Genomic DNA, 24,648 nt, shown 5'->3' on the forward strand with positions numbered 1-24,648 from the left:
CCTACCTGAATGTCTCACAGGATGGTTCCCATGGCTTAGCAACAGACTGCATGCACACACACGCTATTAAATTCCTGAACTCACATCCTTTATTCGACACAGCTTGATTGTCTGAAGTGTTTATCGATCTGAATCTACCACACAGACCTCTGTGTGAAAGGTGTTACAAATCACATACAGCTGCTGTGCACCCTCACATCCACACTGTCCCATTAGCAATAACATGCCAGTGCAGATCATTTCAACAGTAGCCAGGTGTTTATATGACAACAAATGATAAACCATTAGTTATTCTGTATCTTAATAAAAGATGCTCCTATGTTTAGCTATTGCGTGAGCAGAAGTGAGAAAAAAAGTGTTTATTACATTTGAAATCTGGATATTTATCTTACAAAAACGCATGGATTCACTACAAGGGGCCTTTATTCATATCTTTGTTTTCTAACACCAAACTTTTGAAAAGTGTTCTTTACAAGACATCTTATTTGCTGGTCAGGACCAAGATAGGAACCACCAAATTCCAGTGACAATCTACAGAATGTGTCTCCTTTATGTGTTTCTGTCTCACTACAAAAGACAATAAAGCTATATTAAACTGGCATATGCTATACTTTATCATACTGAGCACGCTATAACACCAACACTTGCACATCATTACTTCAGTTTGGAAACAATATTATGACAGGTTCAGGCTTTTTACTTCAGTAGCTAATGTGGTGAGGCTGCAGCATTTATTCAGGTCTTTGCATACATCTACATTTGAAACAACCATTTCGGAAGAGTCAATTAATTCTGATGACTAATTTAAACCCTGGTTGATATGTAAAATAATAATCATCCTTATTTTTAGCGCTTCTATTATAATACACCCACTTGTGCTTTTATATCAACATAAAACACACTAATTGGAATAACAGACGAGTGGTGGTAAGAAGGAATAAAACATCAATGAACATTTTTAATGTACTGCATTGATATACCAGCCATATCCAGGACAGACTCATGAGAGAACTGTTGCTGTAATGACTTTAATCCACCAACCACCAACGGTGTGGGTCATGTGAAGTCTTATTAGGGGGAAGTTGTGGCCTAATGGTTAGAGATTCGGATGCGTAATCCAAAGGTTGTGAGTTCGAGCCTTGGGCTGGCAGGAATTGTAGGTGGGAGTGAATGTACAGCTCTCTCTCCACCCTCAAAACCACGACTTAGGTGCCCTTGAGCAAGGCACCGAATCCCCAACTGCTCCCCGGGCGCCGCAGCATGAATGGCTGCCCACTGCTACGGATGTGTGTTCACAGTGTGTGTGTGTGCGTGCACTTTGGATGGGTTAAATGCAGAGCATGAATTCCAAGTATGAGTCACCATACTTGACTGTATGTCAAATCACTTTCTCTTTTTTTCACTTTTTATCCTCAGAGTGAAGGATTACTCTGCAGAATCAGTGTCCAATACACTATTTAACATTATTTAATATACTATTTTGGATACTATTTAATATTTTAATTAAACATACATATAATTGTACAGTACTATTATACATATTGTATGCTATTAAAGTCATTTTTAAAATTAACAATAAACTACCTTTGTGGTATTTTCACAGTTTTTCTCTTTTTTTTATTATCATTTTTTGACAGAAAAAAATCTGTATTTAAAAAAAGAAAATATGTTCTATGGAAGAGTTCAGAGTTACAAAATGGCACAAAGGTTACATTTTGTTGGTGCAGTTTAAAATTTGAGTCACTTTTCCATATAATAGTGTGTTGCAATACTGATGGCAGACATTTTCTTTGCCTGTGCATTTCAGACAAACAAAACTGAGACGTACTGCAGGAGATGCCATATGGGCTCAACAAACAATTATTTTCTTTTTTCTTTTACAAAAATTACAATTACATGCATGTGACATTTGACAGTTGACTGAGTTTGTTATGCTTATTTTAAGCGCAGTGGATTCAGGTGTGCCAATTAACTGTGTGGCCTGGCAATAAAAGAGCTGCTGTCTGTCCCCGCTACCCACTGCAGCATTTACAATCTCCTATATATAATAACTGAAAATACAATCTCCTATATATAATAACTGAAAATACAATCTCCTATTTATAATAACTGAACCCATCACAGATATCCTCCTATTACACATATCCTGGACTTTAATTATTTCTATAAGGAGTGATATATACTTAATTGATAGATCTTTAATGGTGGGCAAAAACACATCCCAGAAATCATGGAGACAGATGCCTTGGGATAGACACCAGTAGCGTTATATGAGCACGGGGAGATTTATATGACATGGAAAACATGATAAAGTTTTGTAGGATTTGGCCCACGCATCTCCTGCCGGTTTATAGTTGCTTTCATCTGAACACGTATCATAATAAATTCAGAAGGGTTTAATTTCTTAGCTGTAAAATTAGATTAGACTCATTTAATGTTTCACTTCTTTTTACTACAGCTGGCATTAAAATGGTAAGCCCCGTCTGTCCATGGGGAAAAAAAGCCTATTATGTCTGATTTTCTCTTGACACGTTATTGCTGAAATGAGTCATGATTCTGTCAGCCTGATCTTGTGAATGTTGCTGTTTTATAAAAATATGGAACATGGGTAGATGCTTTCGTTTAGCATTTGATTGAATCCCAGAAAAAAGTGTGTGAACTAAATTGAAAAGCCAACCTATTGTGTTTAGCCATTAATATCATGTGTCAGACGGGCCTCTTGGCACAAATAGATATTTCTTATGTAAGAAAAAAAAATCACAAAAGAGAAACATTTAGCTTTTTGGAAGGAGAAAATAATAGTAGATGTTGAATGTTTGAACTGCATGATGATTGTTGCTGCTTGGAAGTTAATTTTTTTGCTTTTAATCAACATAAATAATCAATGAAAAAAATATATAATGTAAAATATTATATATACAGTATATATATATATATATATATATATATATACACACACACACACACAGACACACACACACACACACACACACACACACACACACACACACACACATTTTATACATCTAAAGACACTAGAGTGTCAGTAGAAGGTAATATCAGAGCTTTTCACATCCTTTCTTGTCAAAACTGTCTATGTGCATTACTCACAACCAACCAACCTCAGGCCTGCACTGGATCAGGGCTTATTTTGAAGGTCAGGCAGACAGTTGTTGCAGATATAAACCTTTGTAAATAACATTAATGCTTTTTGTAAATTGCTGACTAATCAGTTGCCTTGATAGCTCAGGGCTTTGGTTCCTTCTGGCCTTTGGCCTGTGACATGAAATAAACATCATGTCAGCACTAGAGAGAGTAATGCATCACTTCACTGATCCTTGACTTAACAGTGGCATGACAGTGGGAGTCACGAGGCTGTTGGGCGAAACATCACACTGCATTAGGACAGATGAGAAGTGGGTGGGGAGTCTATTTTGCATATTTTCAATGTAGAATAGAACAGATGGGAAAAATTTATATTACAGCTAATGCATCAAAACTGGGTCCAAGTTTAAAGGCATATGTAGTTCCTCCCTTATTTCTGCCATTATTTGTTCATGTGGATGCTGTTCTTGTTTCTGTGAAACACAAGCGTATTAAAGAATTCTTCACACTGTAGATCATTTCAATATAACAACAGACTGGATTGATGTTGCATTGGATTACAAGACACTCGGGAATTAATGACATTGATATTATTGATGCGCCACTGTATGTCATTTTGCAGAGTTGGAATGTAAATAATTGTAACAATAGATTTACAGTAACAATCTACTACCAATTAGTAGCATTGTAATGCAACCAAATGCTATCACTATTTGTAATGTCTGGTCCAAGGGAATAAATAAAAAGGCACTTACCTAAATATGTAGAAAATTCTGGTTCCTTTTACAACCCGAATTCCGGAAAAGTTGGGACGTTTTTTACATTTTAATAAAATGAAAACTAAAGGAATTTCAAATCACATGAGCCAATATTTTATCCACAATAGAACATAGATAAAGTAGCAAATGTTTAAACTGAGAAATTGTACACTTTTATCCACTTAATTAGCTCATTTAAAATTTAATGCCTGCTACAGGTCTCAAAAAAGTTGGCACGGGGGCAACAAATGGCTAAAAAAGCAAGCAGTTTTGAAAAGATTCAGCTGGGAGAACATCTAGTTAATTGATATCAGGTCTGTAACATGATTAGCTATAAAAGCTTTGTCTTAGAGAAGCAGAGTCTCTCAGAAGTAAAGATGGGCAGAGGCTCTCCAATCTGTGAAAGACTGCATAAAAAAATTGTGGAAAACTTTAAAAACAATGTTCCTCAACGTCAAATTGCAAAGGCTTTGCAAATCTTCTCATCTACAGTGCATAACATCATCAAAAGATTCAGAGAAACTGGAGAAATCTCTGTGCGTAAGGGACAAGGCCGGAGACCTTTATTGGATGCCCGTGGTCTTCTGGCTCTCAGACGACACTGCATCACTCATCGGCATGATTGTGTCAATGACATTACTAAATGGGCCCAGGAATACTTTCAGAAACCACCGTCGGTAAACACAATCCGCGTGCCATCAGCAGATGCCAACTAAAGCTCTATCATGCAAAAAGGAAGCCATATGTGAACATGGTCCAGAAGCGCCGTCGTGTCCTGTGGGCCAAGGCTCATTTAAAATGGACTATTTCAAAGTGGAATAGTATTTTATGTTCAGACAAGTACAAATTTGACATTCTTGTTGGAAATCACGGACGCCATGTCCTCCGGGCTAAAGAGGAGGGAGACCTTCCAGCATGTTATCAGCGTTCAGTTCAAAAGCCAGCATCTCTGATGGTATGGGGGTGCATAAGTGCATACGGTATGGGCAGCTTGCATGTTTTGGAAGGCTCTGTGAATGCTGAAAGGTATATAAAGGTTTTAGAGCAACATATGCTTCCCTCCAAATAACGTCTACTTCAGGGAAGGCCTTGTTTATTTCAGCAGGACAATGCAAAACCACATACTGCAGCTATAACAACAGCATGGCTTCGTCGTAGAAGAGTCCGGGTGCTAACCTGGCCTGCCTGCAGTCCAGATCTTTCACCTATTTTGGCGCATCATTAAACGAAAAATACGTCAAAGACGACCACGAACTCTTCAGTAGCTGGAAATCTATATAAGGCAAGAATGGGACCAAATTCCAACAGCAAAACTCCAGCAACTCATAGCCTCAATGGCCAGACGTCTTCAAACTGTTTTGAAAAGAAAAGGAGATGCTACACCATGGTAAACATGCCCCGTCCCAACTATTTTGAGACCTGTAGCAGAAATCAAAATTGAAATGAGCTCATTTTGTGCATAAAATTGTAAACTTTCTCAGTTTAAACATTTGCTATGTTATCTATGTTCTATTGTGAATAAAATATTGGCTCATGTGATTTGAAAGTCTTTTAGTTTTCATTTTATTAAAATTTAAAAAACGTCCCAACTTTTCCGGAATTCGGGTTGTAGTTAATCGCTTCATCCCAAATGGCCATTTTACTCACATGTAGCATAATTCTGCTTCATTGAATCAGACAGGTAATTTAATTGAACAGTTTAACAAAAAAGATTCACCAGTGTATGTTATTGACCAGTGTTACTAAATGAAAACTATTAATAGTTTACAATAAGGTTAATTAATTAATGTTAATTAATGCATTAACTAATATTAACTAATAATGAGCGATACATTTGTTACAGTGTGTCTTAATGTTTGTTAATGTTAATGAATACAAGTACAACTGTTCATTGTCAGTTCATGTTAGCTCAGGTCCATTAATTAATATTAACAGATACATTTAGATTTTAATAATGAATTAGTAAATGTTCATGTTAACAAATGGAACCTTATCATAAAGTGTTCTCAGATCACCAAATCCTCTCAGGCTATTGCGTAAAAGGCTGAAATAAATATAAATATTACATGAAAAACTTAAATTAATTATGTTTAACTTTAAATACTGAAATCATTAAAACTAAATAAAATAAAGATAAATAGAAATATAAAAAATCGATAAAAAAATGACAAAAGCACATAACTAAACATTAAAACAAACTGAATGAAAGCTAAAAATATAAAAACAAACTCATCCAGAACATTTATAAATATAGTTAATGTAACATTTTTGGCCTGGTTATTAAATTAATATGTTTTTGTTGTATTTTGTTGTATTTAAACTTATTAGAAAGCTTTATTTGAAAAATGTCACCCTAATTTATATATATATATAAACTTTTATGAAGAAAAAAGTTCTTAAGCATGTTATGGTTTTGCAACATTTTTGGGGGTGAACTATCCCTTCAAAAACAAGCACTGCTCTCACCACATTCTGTGTAACATTCTTTATTTACCTCAACACATTAAAGATTTATTTGCTGTTCCTGGTCAACTGTAAAGAAACATGTTTTCTGGCCACAGGATGTTCTCCACATAGGAGATAGTTTTACAGAACCTGCTCAAGCTGAAGTGTTTAGGTTTGACAAGTGTCCTTAGTGTTGCCTGAGGGAGAATTTCCCATTAAAATAACATGAGGAACTAATACTGCATGGGTAAATTATTGACAGAACACACTACAAACTACTTTTGCACACAAAGGGATACATAGAGCTTGCTGTGTGTGAGAGAGAGTATGTGAATATCATAAAAATGAGATTCATTCAAGTTAAACAGCCAAACAGCTGCCCTCCTAATCTCACAGAAGCACAATATCTGCATCTCTGTTTATGTTGTACTAGCCTGAATTATGTCATTTTCAATAATTTTCCACTCAAAAATGTAGACTTGGCCTGATCCAGAGTAACACCCCTGGGGAAGAGCGCTACTGTGTTTTACAGTCATAAGACAGACTGCTCCTTTACTGGTTCTCCGGGAATCTCTCTCTCTCTCACACACACACACACATTCTAAGCACATCTCACACCTCGGCACTCACATTTGCCACCTGTCAGTACAGACTTTACAAGTTACAAAATCCATAGTGTCTCACTTGGTTCACACATCCAGCTGTTACATGGGAATTCTTTACAGTTTTGTTTGCCAGTGACATTTGTGAAGCCCTAAAGCGTCCTGCAGGGCCAGAACCGTTGGGTAACCTCTCTCTTGACACCGTCAGCTCATGTGTAATGTTGTTAAGGCCTGTTTACAAGAAGTCAGATACAATGACACTCAGCAACAGCAAACAAATCTATGTACATCAAGTACAATAAAGAATTTGTGACATGGTTAGTTTTAGCATCTACATGAAAATGTACAGATCATTGCAATATGCTAATCTGTTCTACAACACCTGGAGTAGAATATATATTAGCATTCCAATTCCTCTCAATGGTATTTACATTTATTTATGGACACAATTGTTTTTGTGCCATAAATGTCATGTGACTAATCACTCTCTAGAGCTGTAGGAAAAATGATGTCATTACACCACTAATGGTACAACAACAATCGCAAACCCTTTTCTGGTAACTACCCTGAGCTGTAATACGAAAGATGGCAGACAGGGAAAAATACAGTCCATTTCACTCTTTAAGGGGGTCGTTTATCCTCACATCGATCCAAACTACTTTCTTTCTTCAGCAGAACATCAAAGATGACAGTTTGAAGAATGGTTTTGTTGAAGAACAGTTTTGAAATTTTACAATGACGTACAATAATTGCAATGTTTCTAAACTTTCCGAGCACTCTTATCACTGAAAATGTATTTTTAAATTAAATGCATCAAACATATTATACAGTATATTAGTGCTGGGCAGTGTGACCAAAAAGGTTTTTTTTTTTTTTTTTTGGACTCTGGCAGTCTATGATTCTTGGTGGTTATATGAATCAGAATGCATTAAATTAAATTTAATCATGATCCAAACAAACATGCTACATACAGTTTTTGACGTAAATTAGATTAGTATCATTTCAAAATTTAAAGCAAAAATAGTAAGGTGTGATTTTAGCTTTGTGAAATTATGCTACATAAAACATATCTGCATTTCCTTTGTTACAGCTAAAAACAAAGCAGTGAGGTGCTTATTAACAGTACTTTAATGTGCATTATACAGAGGTAAGATGAAAAGAAAATACCAACTAAACCTTTCTGAAGACAGTCAGCTCCCTTCAGAGATACATTTATATAAACCTCCACTCCATTTTAGTATTTAGGATTTTCCTCCAACATTTTGCACATCGAGAATAGTGATCTTGCTCTGCTTGCTACAGTATTTTCTTCTCTTTACGTTCATTTGCAGTATCTCTGGCTTCTGTTAACGGATGTTTACAGTTAGTTTATTTGCCAAGTTAAAAAAATTTGTTGTGTTATTAATAGTTCTGAAAAATCCTCAAACCACTAGTCAGAGGTGTACTCAGTTAACAAGGATCTCCTCTCAATTCACAATGCTGTCTGTTTTTTTTAAAGTTAATACCGTGTTCGTAATTCAAACTGGTTTACCGTTTGAACCGGTATATCACCTAGCACTATTTGTCATAGTTTTTGTTATGAAATGATAAAAAATACCAGTTCAGAAAGACATGAAGGGTCTGTAAATAATTTAAAACATTTCATTTTTGGGTGACCTATCATTTTAAGAGCATTACAAAATATACTGGCTTTGATGAAACATCTACTATATTATACTGAAATATAAGCCAAATTTATATTAGTTACAAAAAAAAAAAAAAAGAGTGTGTAATTACAACATACAGTCTACCAGTAGGGGCTAATGGGGACATGTTAACTAGCATCCTTTCTTCTATGTAAAAAGATTGTTTATTTTTTGGGGCCGCATATGTTCTGTCTGAAAAATCTTTCAGACATATTATGAATAAGCCTTAGGAGAAAAACTGAAAGTGAAGTCAGGGATAGAAAGTGAAAAACACAGTAAAAGAGATGCAGAAACAGAAAAAAACCCTGTAGTCAGGCTAATCAACCCCCATCATATCAGCAAAATGTGTTAATCTGCACATGATCTGCCCTGCGATCACTAAGCATCTCCAAACACTGCAGCAATAAGATGGTCTTCAAACTGACAACATGAAACAAGTGGGTAAGTGACGCCGCAGACATGCACAGCATTACAAACACAGAATAGATCCGTGAGGCGCAAATCCACACTTTTCCACCATCAGCACCTAAAACGCTTTCTTCTGCATGCATAATGCAACACTACTGATTTCTGATAGTGCTGTATATTTGGGAGGCGATAGAGCCAAAGTTTGTTCACTCTGACTGCACTGCTGCATTGGCAGAGCAGGACTCTCTCTCTGTGGAACGAGGGTGTGCCAGTGCCAGTGCCAGTGGTGTGCTTCACAGATGGACTGACATATTTACAAGGGGTTTCCAGCAGGGTGAGACACTGAGATTTGCCCCCAGTTGAGTTATACCTAACCTAACCTGACATCTACCCCATGCACTGTTCTTGAACTCAATGCGCTGCTAGGATCCCTGTGCAGCAGGTAAGACAGTATCGCTGATGGGGGGCTATGTACCCTGTAGCCATGATTGCTCACTTAACACACACACGCAAACAAACAAACAGACAAAGTGATAGAGGATCACAGACGCTGTTATGCCAGACTACAAGATCAGTACGTACTCTGCCGGCAGATGGAAAGAACTCATAAAAGACAGAAAACAACAACAAAAACACACACAGAGGACGTGGTGTGGGCAGAAACCCCTTTGATTGAATATTTACAAAGGCTTCTGAAAGGGCAAGGGATAAAAACAAAAACCTACAGTGCCACTCAGTCATCGTCTGCTTTCAAAGTGTTCGAGTTCAACCTGAGAGGTAAAATAAAAGCGATAAAGAGCGCAGGAGCAACTGCATCCCCCCTTTGAAGTGATGGACGCTGCTACACGTGCACACACACATAGTAAATGCGCACATTGATACACCTGCTGGAAAATCCATTTGAAGTGTTTAAGCTAGTCTTTAGATGGTCTAAACAGGTTGACCAGTCACCAAGCTTAGCCACTGACCACCTTGAGCTGTTTTTTTTGTTGTTGTTTAAGATCTTAAGAACCAGCTTAGACCAGGTAAAATCCACCTTAAAAGCATTTTAAGGTAGATTTAGCTAGCACAATCTGAATTTTGCAGCAGGAACTACTTCAGACAGTTGTAAAATCAAAGAAGCACGTGTATAGGAAGCCTCTTTTTTTCAGGATGCTCATGCAACCTGTTTCTCCCTTGATGCACAAACCCATTCACAAGCTGTTCAAACAAATGCAAACTACTCTTAAAAGGTCCAACATTTTTGTACTCACCGATACTTGAGTCTTCCTTCTCACACTTTGCCTCTCCCTCTCCTCCTGTGATGCTTACGCTCGGCAGCGCCCAGGCAGAATGAGCCTCCACCGTGCTTAAGAACCCCGTTTCTATGGCAGTCAGAGCAAGCCAGTCATCAAGATACAGCGAAATGCTGGGGGCAGATCCCTCACTGAGCTCTACGCACACTTACAAATAATCCACACTCCCATAATCCCAGTGGTGTTGCACCTCATGGCGCAATACACAACACGCAGGGCACAGACCTCTGTGTCATGGGGGCAGAGCTAGATGTTAAACACCAGAGAAACAGCTAACAAAGCAGCGGTGCTGTATAAGTTTGGTGCATGCATATTAATGAGGCAACCTCATGAATATCAAACATATTTAGTGAATGCAGGAGATCAAGTGAGTTTAGGATATGTCAATGGATGAAAAGCAATGATTATGCAGTTTGGATTGATTAAAGAGAGCCGTGACAGCTGCAAAGACGGATGGACTGAGAACATGTGTGAGACACACCACCTTTTAATATTCCAATGGTTGTATTTCACCCCAGCCTCAGGCTGCTGCGTCCACGGTGGGTTTTGAACCACACTGCAGCACTATCTTCCCCCGAGCTGGAGAGATAGCGGTTCCCCCCTGCCTCACTCCGTCTAGATTACCATCACCCTATCCGCTGCATTCAGCTCAGCACAGTCAATGAGGAGAGAAGTCAGACCCCGGGACCACCTTCCTCCTGCTGCTATCTTCTGCACCAGGGTGCACCTCGTGTTTCTCAAACTGTAACCATTACTACAGCCCTAAAGAACGAGAGCTATTTTGATACACATAATGTATGCAAGGCTACACAAGAGCCCCTGAGTGAATTCAGCAGCGCTGTAGTGTAAAATTGCCTTTTCTTTTAGTTTTTTTTTTGCAATTACCAAATTGATTTTCCTTAATTTGTAGCTTAATTTAGAGAGGAAAAAGGTGTCTGCTTAGCCTAAAAGAATTGTTAATGTGAAATCAGGGCATGTCCTCAGTTTTATCTAAAAAGGGAGTTCAGCCAAACATGGGAATGACTCTCATTATTTTCTCACCCTTGTGTCACTCAAAACCCACTTCTTTTCCTTTCTCCAGTGGATCATAGAAAACAGCGTCTTGAAGGTCTAACAGACCACTTTTATGGAGTATTTGTAATTTTTTGGAACTTAAATGCTTTATTGAATGAAAAGGATAGTTCAGCCAAACATTGAAACGACTCTCATTTTCTCATCCTTGTGTCATTCAAAGCCTACTTGATTTACTATCTTCACAGAAATAAGTTTAAAAAGACACTTTTATGGTGCTTTTATGACTTTAGGGTATGTCCTCCATTGTATCTAAATGGGGAGTTTAGCCAAACATAAAAATAACTGTCATTACTTTCTCACCTCTGTGTCATTCAAAACCCACTTGATTTACTTCTGTGGAACATAGAAAATATGTGTAATGGGCCACTTTTATGATGCCTTTTTGAAACTTAAAATGTTTGCATGGAAAGCATGTTGTAGCACCACTATATTTCACATTCTGTGCTGCACTGAAGAAATAAAATCAAATTCATTTGGAATGACATGAACGCGAGTAAATGATGACAGAATTTGTATTCTTTTATATATATATATATATATATATATATATATTAAATTTTTTTATTTTATATTTTATATATATTTATTACTAATTCTTCTTCCTGTTACCACTTATCAAATGCAGTATGGAAGGATATCACTATGAGAGACCATATGGAAAATTCTAGAAAGGGTCACAAAAGTGCATATCTCATAGACAGCGATTTTGTTAACATTTAATCTTATTTTGTGATATTATACATATATGCAAAGGCTGACACTGTGGGCAATTTCACTGACAAGTCAAGCTTTTTGCACTAGAAAGCCTAATTTATTTACACATGCCAGGAAGTTGTATTTTCAAGACAAATGAGATGGTTTCTGAGTGTCAATAAAGAACACATCAGAATTTTTCATTTTTGACAATAAAGTTCCCGCTTGAGAGGTTTGGCTTTTAAAGCACCTCCAGGGGAAATATATGGTGCCTGCATCCACAATGCGAGGAAGTTGCATTCTGAAAGCTCACAAGCCGTGGCTTCAGGGTCAGGCATCACCGGACATGCCATTCATCTTTCTAATGAGCCATATATCTATATCTCAGGTCATCTTTTGCAGCAAGCGTGACACAGATCTGACAGCACCTGGAAGCCTGCTGGGAGATTCTGGGCGAGTGGTTCAAAGCAAAAGAGGCTCGGGTTTGAACCTGCATGCTTTAGAGACTCAGCATGTTGAAAAGTAAAATCAAAATCCCCTTGGCTATTTTCAGATGTTCTGGGAGTGCTTTAAGATTGGTCGAAATCCACCAATCCTTTAATAAAGCACATCTGGACTGGGACTCACACTTAAAAGGAGGAGAAAAGGTTAAGGAAGGACTTGTGAAAAAATGATCTGAAAAGGGCACTGTGGGGGAAAAATAAAATGGGGGAAAGGTGTTTTATATATGACAAACTACAGTACATGAGCTGATCAAAGCTATTATGTCTCTGGGAATTTGCGTCACTGGGTTTCAGACATGTCTGTCTGAAAGCACATTCATGAGCCAATGACTTTTACTGGCAATTCAATTAATTTCACAGCAAATAAACAACCAAATTTAAGCTCTAATGAGAAAGCACAGTCATTTCACAGAGCTCTATTTCCCTGTTTTCCCTGATCAAACAAAGCCAGGCAGTTTGGCTCGTACAATGAAAGCGAGAACGAGAGAGGAAAAGAAAGGCATTGAAATGCAGCTGACTGAAAAATGGCACTGTGGACAATGCATAATCCACTGAATCTTAGCTATTGAATAAAATCCCCAAATCCTGCTGATTCCAAATGGCACGGAGACTAAAATGAGGCTAGTCTTTGACAGTAATCTTACTTTTCTTTTCACAGTTTCTCTATATTTGGCAACTTAAGACATCACAGTCATGATATTGACTCTGCCATTTTCCGCCAGTGCAGCAGGCTCCCAGCTAGAAGTGGTCTGCAGTGTTTTTTGTTCTCTTGAATTCTTGAGAGAGTACAGTGGTCAGCAGAATTCTTTCATATTGTTCAGCTAATCTACACTAGCTTCTCTGGATTGATCTCCTATCATTCAATGTCTTTGGAGTTACTGGCCTCAGGCAGTCACAGTCCTATTTTCCTTTCACTAATTACAGCAGCTTCTCAGGACAGAAAAACGGGGACATGCCAGTCTAAATTCCTAAAGTCTCCAAAGATTTCACTGTGGAGTATAATATTTCCCTTAAGATTTGACTTAATGCACATTATAATGCATAACAGAACTACAGTATTTGTACAATATTGAGAAATAAAGTTTCAGTTACAATAAATTAATTGCAATAATAAAATAAAATAAAAATAGTTTTAATGGTGAGATATTTGCATTTAGAAGAAATGTGGCCACAATTGTGAGATATGACATTGCAGTTGTAGGTATGAATTTGCAGTTATGACAAATAAGGTGTTTAGATATTAAGATACACTTGCTAAAATAACAAACTGAGTCACAATTGTAAGATATAAAGACACAATTACTAAAAATGAAAGTCACAACTGTAAGCCAAATTTGCAATTATAAGATATAAAGTCATAACTACGATAAATAAAGTAGCATAGCAAGATACAATTATGACAAAAAAAGTCACAATTGTCATATTTAAAGACTTAATTTCTAAACAAATAAGGTTGCATCTGTGCGATAAACTCATATTTTCAGATATGAAGCCACAATTGCAAAATTAAAGTCACAATTGAGATATAAAGTCTCAATTCTTAGTTATAAAATCACAATTGTAAGATGTGAAGTCTCAATTATGAAAAATAGAAGTCACACTTAATTTATTTATTTGGTTATTTTACTTTGAGGCAGAAATGGGATTCCATAAAAAGATAGAACAGATACTGCTGCTGGCCACTGATGAAAAAAGCAAGTTTTCTTCAGGTGACAGGTATAACTGAGATCTCATCTTATTTTAAAGACACCATTCATTTTAGACATTCATATCAGATCGTCGGAGCAAAATGTACCCTCTCTCAAGTCACCTATGACTCCTCATGACTGTTTAACATTCAGTGTGGGTCTCATATCCTGACCCTTTACTCGCCCCCTCCAGCACCTGTTTTAATGGTTACTGCATTCATTCCACATTTTTCCATGTACATCAGACATTTTCTAATTACATTACATCTAACTCACCCCCCAACTCACAAATGCATTTTTTACGAGATGGGCCTGTGGTTTGGTGACGAGTGCACTCTAAACTCAATTCAATCCACAATGTCATTACAAGAGTGCTTGTGTGGAGAGATAACGGTTTTCTTGTGCTGTCTATTGTTCGGCTGCACAATATAACTGTTTTGAAGTTTAATGAACTGAAACGGCTCAGTACGTAAACAGATGAGTGGAGTAGGCTTCAGACATTGTGCTGTCACTGAACGAGAGGCTTGTTTTTCACATACGGTTTAGAACATTAAAGCAGCAGAAGGCCAATGAAGAACATGTCACTGACATCACAGGAAAACATACACTCTTATGTTGTTCGTAATTTCACGCCTCGCTTGATTATGTCACAGTGAAAGACAGTCATCTGAGAGAAAATGAGTTATTATGTGGATACTAGATTTGCATGTTGGAATTTCAAGAAGTGACCTAAAAGGTCACCAACTTTCATGCATGATTAAAACCAGTCATGAGTGTCTTATAAAGGCCAGAGAGCATGAAATCATAATATATGGTACAAAAAGGTGAAGATTATTGCTGCTAGGAGAGTTTATCGTTAAAATAAACAAATCAAGCTCCCTTGTAAATGCAGCTCTATAATATACAATTGACTTTGCATTAATCAAATCAAATAGGCCTGTCTTGCCAAATTTCTACTCACATGCCTTTTGATCCTTTCATACATTTTCAATTACTGTCTGATTGCCTCAGTTAGTAAAAGATTGTTTATGTAGCCACAAGCAATTTCTTTCTGATTTGAAATTTAAAGATGGCATGAAGTTGCTTGATGAGTACAGTTTTCTATCATACTGAAACTGTAAGTCTAGGTGAGACATACTGAAGGGCATATATATAACATATTATATTATGTTATATATATATTATTATGTTAGTTGCCAGTTATAATTTTTGTTTAGGTAATGTAAAATGAAGTTCAATGTAAAAATGTGGCCGATTTAGTCAGGGTGGCAAATTTTTCTCTGTTGTTCCAAAAAAAAAAAAAAAAAACTATACATATTTGAAAAAAAAAAGTGTGCTGTAAAACAATTAATCATGATTAACTGCATCCCAAATAAAATTTGTTGTTTGGATAATATATGTGTGTTCTTTGTAGATTTATTATGTATATATAAATACACACACATACTGTATAATATATATTTTGAAAATATCTACATGTCTATATTAATATTCATATAATTTATATTATATTATATAAAATTTTATATTTTAATTAAAAACAAATGCATGTATGTATTTATATATATATATATATATATATATATATATATATATATATATATATATATATATACATATATAAATATACACAGCACACATGTATCATGTAAACAAAAACTTTTATTTTGGATGTGATCAATTGCAATTTATTATTTGACAGCACAAAAATTAAAAAATAAATCAATATTTATATATAACTTTTTTAACATTAAAACCCCTATATGTTCACAATTTTGATTTGACAGCAACCGTAACCGCAACCGTTTTTTATTGACAGCAAATTCATTGTTTTACTGTTTAAGTTTTTCATCTAATATTTATATTTTATTTTATTTTATCTTTATTTCAATTACCAAAACCAATTTTTTATAGTTTTACCCGAATTTGACACACCTGAACCAGCTAATCCAGCTCTTACTAGGCATACTAGAAACCTCCAGGCAGGTGTGTTGAGACAGGCTGGAGCTAAACTCTGCAGGACCGAGTTTGGGCACCCCTGGGTTAGACAATAACAAACCATACATAAAAAGTAAAAAAACAAAACAAACAAACAACAACAACAAATTAATCCATTTTTGTACAAGATAATTAACACATGATCTTTTTCTTTTTGTCACTGATGTACCATGATGGTATGCTTCTGCTTGTTCACATTATACCCATAATGTCGGCCCCAACTGTGATGGGCATAACTGCAGGGGGTTCAAGATAACACTTTACAAGAAAACACAGCTTCTTCAACTGAGCGGGTTGCAGGAAACAGCGAAGATAATGTCTGTAAAGCTTTGTCATTGTTTGAGCAGATGCTCTTGCTGCACCGTAACACCCAGACTGTCTGTTAACACAGCATGACACAGAACGAGAGGAAGAGTTTGCTGCCAAACATACCTCATTTGCATTACACTGACAAGGAAGATATTGCATGCCATATAATGTATTTGCAATGATTGATTGGCTCTATACAACACAATGAATAATAAGTACACAAAACTGATTCGTCATATAACACACAGCAGACACAACAGCACTTATGTTTTATGTATTTTTTCCTTTTTATTCAAAACATTCCCAAACTCATTAACTGACTTATCATGAAATATCTTGATTATCACCTTTGCAGTTTATTTTGAACTATAGTGGGTGATGGTCAAAGTAACCTAATAATTTAATCTATTGACTATGCATAAAAACCTGGCTGTTATATATATATATATATATATATATATATATATATATATATATATATATATATATATATATATATATATATATATATATATATGGTAGAGCATTGCATTAGCAGTGCAAGGTTGTGGGTTCGATTAACAGGGAACATGTTAAGTAAAAACTGTTAGCCTGAAGGCACTGTAAGTCGCTTTGGATAAAAGCGTCTGCTAAATGCATACATTTAAATTACATTTTTTTTATTTAAAGCGTGCACTGAATGTGCACTCCAGAATATCGGGAAACTAGTAGGTCATATATACCTTTGATTCAATTGTTTTATGAATACTATGAATTCAGACATAATATTTTCTAGCATACTATCTTTCTACACTATATAGTTTGAAAGCAGGCATATTCTGACACAGTGAATGTCTTTATGAGTGAGTACATGTGGCCAAAATGAAGCTTGACATTATTGAAAATGCTCAACTAAGGATTATATACTGTAAAGGGCAAACTGTTTTAAGGATTTGTATAGACATGGTTTATAATATGTATCCATCAGCTGCAGCTTGTGCTTATATCAGACAGACTGGTTTTCACACCTCTCTCTTTTCAGACCCCAGTCCCCTCAAGCTTGGGCTCCAACAACACACACAGCAACAATTACCCCAGTGTCAGAAAGACACATAATAATCATGGAAATTAGCCAGTGCTCTTGGACTTGTCGTAGCATCTATCTGCCTCGGTAAAAACGGTGCAGCAAAAGTCTATTATCTTCTCAAGCCAAAATGGCTGCTGGCCAATTTGCAGGTTAAATACTGTGCTTTCTATAAAAGACTTGATGAGACACATATGAATTATTAAAAACTCTATAATTCTAGCAAAACTCTAAGGCACAACAAAGAAAGTGGCTTATATTGCACCACTGATTTTTTTCAACACCTGCAATGCAAAACTTTCTCCATCCTTTCAAAGAATGCAGCACAATCTAATGAATACTCATCTGCTACTAATGTCCTCTGCAGGGAGTCTGGCTTAATAAAGCCTTGATGGGATTGTGAAAATGAGATACAATCTAATTAGAGCTGATGTGGAAATCTGACACATCACCTGTGATCCGGCATCCATCATTTCAATTGCATGCATATAAGGACAACTGTGAGGGCGTCAGTCTGTTTTCAGTTAAACAGCACTCCAAACTCATAAAGGTAAGCATTGTTTTTTCCTCTACTGTGGGTCTCATCTTTAGACATCTGTTGAATGTTAATGGGATTATGCAGGGCTTTCCATCCATCATTCACAGCCACACTGTGTCCTGCCATCCCTGAACAGCATCTGTGCTTCAGTACCCAATCCCATGAAGGTTTTTACGCTGGAATACTTTCAAAACTAACCTGAAGCCATGTAGTATTTACCTCAGTGCGCTTGGAACAGACATGCTTGGATTTGAAACACAGAAACGTGCTATTGTTTCTTCTTTTCTGTCAAAATGTTTCAAATTTTGCATCCGCCGGTGTTTGCCAGAGATTAGAAATCACAGACACACATGTTGAATGACTCAGTCTTAGACAAGGCTTCTGACATTTGTGAGACCGAAAATTGGCTTGTTTACAGAATCGCAATGATTTGGCAGCCAGCAAAAAGGCAGGAGGAAATGCTGCAAAATGATAAACAAATATAGTACAAAAACAACATTTTGTCATTGAGACATGCAGGATTATCACCTCCTCGCACAATTATCTCACAATGTGAGATTTTCCATGTGAATTACTCCTGAGGAACGTTTCCTCCCACTTTTCAAACACAGCTGCTTGACATTTCCCTCTGAGGGAAACCAGACTCTTGGTTTTAAATCTCCTCAACAATATAAGAAAAGAGCCTCTATTCAGCTTTTATATGGCACTAGTTATTCACAGTGATGGTCCGATAACATGCCGTGGCATTTAGTGCCCCCACGGCTCAGCCATGGATGCCAATGGTGGGCTGGAGGACCTTCGATTTGCCTAGTGAGGTTAATACAAAGTGACACGATTTTTGTCTACATTCACTTGACACATTTCTTCCAAGCAGGGGTCTGTCAACACATCGACATGGCAGAATGACAACAACAAAACCAGCCAAAAATACCTCCAGTCTGGTTGCAAGCAAATTGATTGAACAGAGCAAAATAATATAAGAGACCTTCAAAAGGCCATTATACCTCAAATCTCTCCTCAAGTTTAAGAATTTAAATAAATACATTTTTACTTTTCAAAAATACATTATAGAATATTTAAATATACAATAATGTTAAAACATTTTAGATTAGAATTTAAAATATTCATAATAAAATGTTTTATTTTGATATACAATATACTGATGCTTTTATTTTTTTCATTTTTTTTAAATTATTATAATTGCCTTATTGATTTTAATGCAAAATGTTACTTTTAAAGCTTGTGTGTGTGCTTAATTTTAATGCTTAATTATAGTAAACATTAAAAGCAGCCATTTTAAATTGACTTTAAAAGTATATGAATAAAATAATTAAATATAATTAAAGTTTGATTAAATATAAAATGATTGGATTTTAATGCAATGCTTTTTAAATATTAACAAAAAATAATAATAATAAATGTATAATAATAAAAGAAAGATTAATAATATGATTTTTTTTAAAAATTAACATGGTTGCTTTTAATGCAATGCATTTAAAAAAATTATTGCCCTTTCCTCTTTAATGATTTCACAGATGTGCACATTACAATTACAACTTTCCAAACCCTGTTATGTCACCGAAAATGGAATTAAATGAAATTAAATTAGATTTTTAATTTTAATTTAATAAAAAGATTTTTTAACAGATCAATGGGACCCTATAACTGAAGAAAAAATACTGAATCTATGCTACAGAAAAAAAAAGAAAAAAGTTTCAGATAAGGCTTCCACACATGATCAAACATTTTAGTCCACATCTAATAATACTACAACACAGTTCTGATTAAAACATGAGCACACAGTAATTTTTCTGTCACGGTGCGCAATAAGCACTGTGGCAAATCTCCTGGGGACACTGAAAACGTTTCTCCCAAAGTAATTTTCTTAAGAGTATCATCTGATAAGAATCTTTGTCTGGCAGTGCTGGCAGTCCTGGACTTAAATAATTATTCCCATAACAACCCACACAGAAATGCAGTCAAACTGTGAGTGATGCTATCCTGAGAGTAGGTAATTTTAATCTGGATACCAGCCTGGCTCTTTTTCACGGTTGTTCCTGAGCCAAAATAAAAACAATTTTTGGTTTAAATGAGATTCTCATTCAGAAAAACACCATCAATAACAACATAATCCACTCTACAAGCAGCAGAACGATAAGTCTAAAGGAAAAGTCTGGTCATTACCTGAATCCTTGTGGTTGTACTCTTGATTGGAGATGAGAAAGAGGAACTCCTCACAGGTGTTGTGGTCCAGCTGCGGGCTGTCCTGTGTACAGAGGTCAACTATGAGAGACACTGCCTTCTGACAGATCATGTCATGCCCCTTTCCGGCAGCAGTCATGCTCCCTGACACATCCTCGGCGTTACTGGCTCCTCCAGCGGGATCCGAACACACCCCCTCTCACCCACAGCGCCGCAGAAGCAGCCACATGAACGCAAGTTTCTCCTGCTGCTGAATCTTATTGTTCCTCAAGTGCGTGTGCAAGAATGTTTGTCACAGTTTTTGTTTGTGCATTTATGTGGGTGTATCATATAAACATGTGTGTGCAGTGCTTAATGATTCACTAACGCCCCCAGGTATTCCAGAGATGGCATTTTTGCATCACATTTAATCTCAAGATCCACAGATGAAATGCAACAAATGAGTCCAGCGGCGCAGGAGGGAGGCTGTGATTATAAAGCGCTGAGCATCTGCCTCCTTCAGCCCTCTTTGCATTCTGCACCCCCGCCCCACACCAATCCCTGCTCCCTGTAATGAAAAGCCTCTCATTATGACCATTGGGCTTGTTTTTCTCAGGTCGATGTGTCCCTCAGTGCCGCCTCCTCCTCTGAGCCTGTCCTCAGAGATCAGAGCCCTGTGTGCATACATGTGAGCAGAGGGAATAGTGTGTGCTTGTGTATGTACCATTTGTGTCTTAAAGGACACTACTGTAGAGCGACCATGGATGATTCATTACTCTAATTTCTGTTTTATGATGATTGTAACTATATGTGACTGTTTGTAGTTAACTGTGTTTACATATTCACTGCCAATGTGATATATGGAGATTTTAATATATTCAGAGCACTCAGTCAACAGCAGTATTAATTTCTTGCAACTGAACTGCCAAGAGAAGAAGTTTTATTTATATAGCGCCTTTCCATAGCTCAAGGTCACTTTAACATAGTGCTACACAAGATATCTGAGAACAGAATTATGGGGTATTTTGTATCTGTAAAGAAAACCAGATAAAAAAAATCGATATATTTTTTAAAACATATGCATATATACAGTACACACAAACATACGGAGATCAAAATTAGAGAACAACCTACAATTTTCTAAGTTTCAAGTTCACTGCTTAGTCCTATTTGAAGTTATCCTAACATCAGGAGTAAAAGCACAGTTTTTAAATAATATTTCATGAGTTAAATATATTTTGAAGCACAATATAAAAAACTTTAATGAGATATTTGAAAAAGAATACTGATCAAAATTAGAGAACACTTTCAGTTACCTCCCAGTTATTGGTGTTAATCTGGCACATCGTGCTAATTTCTTTAATTATCTGACAAACTTTATTTAACTGGCAACCTAACTTTCCAGTTTTCACTGACTGTAAGATAGTGAGCCATTCTAAAATGACTGAAGCCCTTCGACAGCAGGTTGTCCAGATGAAGCCCGACTGCTGTCATTGCAATATAAGATGGTTTTTCCAAATGCATGATTTCTAGAATATTGCATCTTTACAATGACACTAACTCATTCAAGTCCCCCCAAAAATGCTGGTAATCCACAAATGCATGAGAGGACAGGATAATGTGGAGAATCTCAATGGGCAATCGGTTCAACACTGCAGCTGGAATAGCTCGCCAGTTCAGTGCTGAACAGGGTAAGGATCTGTCTCAGCTGTGTCTCAACTTTTAAAAAAATTTGAAGAGAACCTTTGCTGAGTTCACTTCAATAATGAAAGCAAGTTTAATTTATTTAGGGCCAATGGGAAACATAATGTTCATCGTCTAACTGGGAAAAGACTGAATTCAGAGTGTGTAAAAATAAAGGGAAGAGAGTGTCATGGTTTTTGGGAATGTTCTCTGCAGCAGGAGAATGCACATTTTTATCAGAACCTCCTGCAGTAGCATGCAATTCCTTCCCTGCAAGCATCGATCAATGAATTTTCATGCAAGAAATACTCCTGTCACACTGCAAAATGGGTAAAACAGTTCCTTGGAACTAAGAACACTGAAATAATGAAATGGCCGGCCCAGACTCTTGATCTAAACCCGACTGAAAAACTTTGGAAAATTCTTAGTGAAAAAGTTATGGCTAAGAAACCCACTACAGTCACCGAACTAAGAGACAGGAAGAAGAGAGGAAGAGGATCACACCAGAGCAGTGTGAGAAACTAGTGATGTCCTGTGGCCACAGATGTGCTGAAGTCATTCAAAACATGGCCCTGTACACTTCCTACTACGTTGCTGTAACCTAAGTTCTTTGTGCTACATTCATCGCTATTCTCTAATTTTGATCACTGGCTTTTGTTGAAGTGCCTATGTTATTTTATAAGACATTGTTCTACTAGCATGGTATAGTCAAAAGTAAAATGTATTTCAATTTCGAACAATGAAGATCGAATAATTTCTGAAAATATATCAAGGGTTACATTTTCTTTCATGTTGATCTTCACTATATACTGTATATATAATTATTTTACATAATACAAAACATCCATCATCTTCCGCTTATCCGGGGCCGGGTCGCGGGGGCAACAGTCTAAGCAGAGATGCCCAGACTTCCCTCTCCCTAGCGACTTCCTCCAGCTCTTCCGGGGGAACCCCGAGGCGTTCCCAGGCCAGCCGGGAGACATAGTCCCTCCAGCGTGTCCTAGGTCTTCCCCGGGGCCCCTCCCGGTGGGACATGCCTGGAACACCTCCCTGGGAAGGCGTCCAGGAGGCATCCGAAATAGATGCCCAAACCACCTCAGCTGGCTCCTCTCGATGTGGAGGAGCAACGGCTCTACTCTGAGCTCCTCCCAAGTGACCGAGCTTCTCACCCTATCACTAAGGGAGCGCCCAGCCACCCTACGGAGAAAGCTCATTTCGGCCGCCTGTATCCGGGATCTTGTCCTCATGCTGAAGGTCCTGGTCTGAGGAGGCCCACACGACAACATCATCCGCAAAAAGCAGCGACGAAATTGTATGGTCCCCAAACCGGACACTCTCCGGCCCTTGGCTGCGCCTAGAAATTCTGGAGGAGGAGCTTTTTAACTACAACTAACTAACTTAACAAACAGTGTTGGTAGGGCACTGCTTCCCCCTCCTGAGGCATCGAACGGTTTGCCAGAATCTCTCCGAGGCCAACCGATAGTCTTTCTCCATGGCCTCACCGAACTCCTCCCAGGCCCGATTTTTTTGCCTCCACGACTACCCGGGCTGCAGTACGCTTGGCCTGCCGGTACCTGTCAGCTGCCTTCGGAGTCCCACAAGCCATCCAGGCCCGATAGGACTCCTTCCTAATACAAAACAATCAATTAAAAATCTAATGCACTAATGAAACTACAAATTCAATATATTTTGTCCAACAAAGCCTCCACTGCACAATTACACTGCAAAAATATGTCAACCCACTAAAACTGACAAAGGTTTAATTGCAACCTTACAAAAACATGATGACCAGCAGTGATGAGTTCACTGCTATTTTTAACTGAAATTAATTGCTGATGACAATCGAGTTAAAACCCATAAAATCAAGTAGAAATGAAATGATTTTGACAGCCTGTGGTTAAATGGACTAAAATAAATATGAGATTAACAAAATCTTACATAAGTACTGTGCACATGCACACACACACACACACACAATGTATAATATAAATATACAATTACCATTTAAATTCTCTACATCTATTTTAATATACCACTTTAAATAAAAATGTACTAAATAAATTCTGAGACAAAGGGCCAGGAAAATTACAGTCAGGTCAGGTAAACTGCAAAAAAAAATTAAATAAATCTGATATATTTCACCCCATTTTGCGACACACACCAAAGAGTATGCAAAGTGAAATAATTTGCTGATATTACTTTGATATACACACACTACATAGCTGAATGCCTGAATCTAAATTCAGACAAATAAAATAATTAAATAAACATACCCATGTAGGGTTTCTAAAATGAATCAGATTCCTAAAAGCTTCATACAGTCCACTAATCACTAAGCAGTGAGTTTCATTGAATTAAAGATGTGACACAGAAGTAGTAAATGCTTGCTAATTGACATCTTAATTTACTGCTTAGCCTCATCCAGACTTCCCTGATAGTCCGGTGTTCCCCTGTTTAAGAAGAACAGATTCAGAATCTAAGGCTTAACAAAGCTGTTCATTTAGACTTGTGCATTCTTCTTTCTTTATCTGCACTGTGCACCCTGAAGGGTCAGATGATGCCTGTATGTCTATAATAAAGGGTTATTCCATCACAGAGAAAAATTATTAGATAAATGCCT

General features: G+C 37.0%; 1 protein-coding gene across 1 annotated transcript in view; it reads right to left on the minus strand.

The window, feature by feature from the left end:
- LOC132118204 (synaptotagmin-6-like) overlaps positions 1-20,568 on the minus strand; it is a 44,675-nt gene extending 24,107 nt beyond the window's left edge. Inside the window, exon 1 of the mRNA XM_059527871.1 lies at positions 20,349-20,568. Coding sequence (XP_059383854.1) covers positions 20,349-20,505 — 157 coding nt within the window. The 5' untranslated portion in view covers positions 20,506-20,568. The remainder of the gene's footprint in view (positions 1-20,348) is intronic.
- Positions 20,569-24,648: the final 4,080 nt, after the last annotated feature.

Source organism: Carassius carassius, chromosome 37 (assembly GCF_963082965.1).
Source record: "Carassius carassius chromosome 37, fCarCar2.1, whole genome shotgun sequence".
NCBI classification, from domain to species: Eukaryota; Metazoa; Chordata; class Actinopteri; order Cypriniformes; family Cyprinidae; genus Carassius; species Carassius carassius.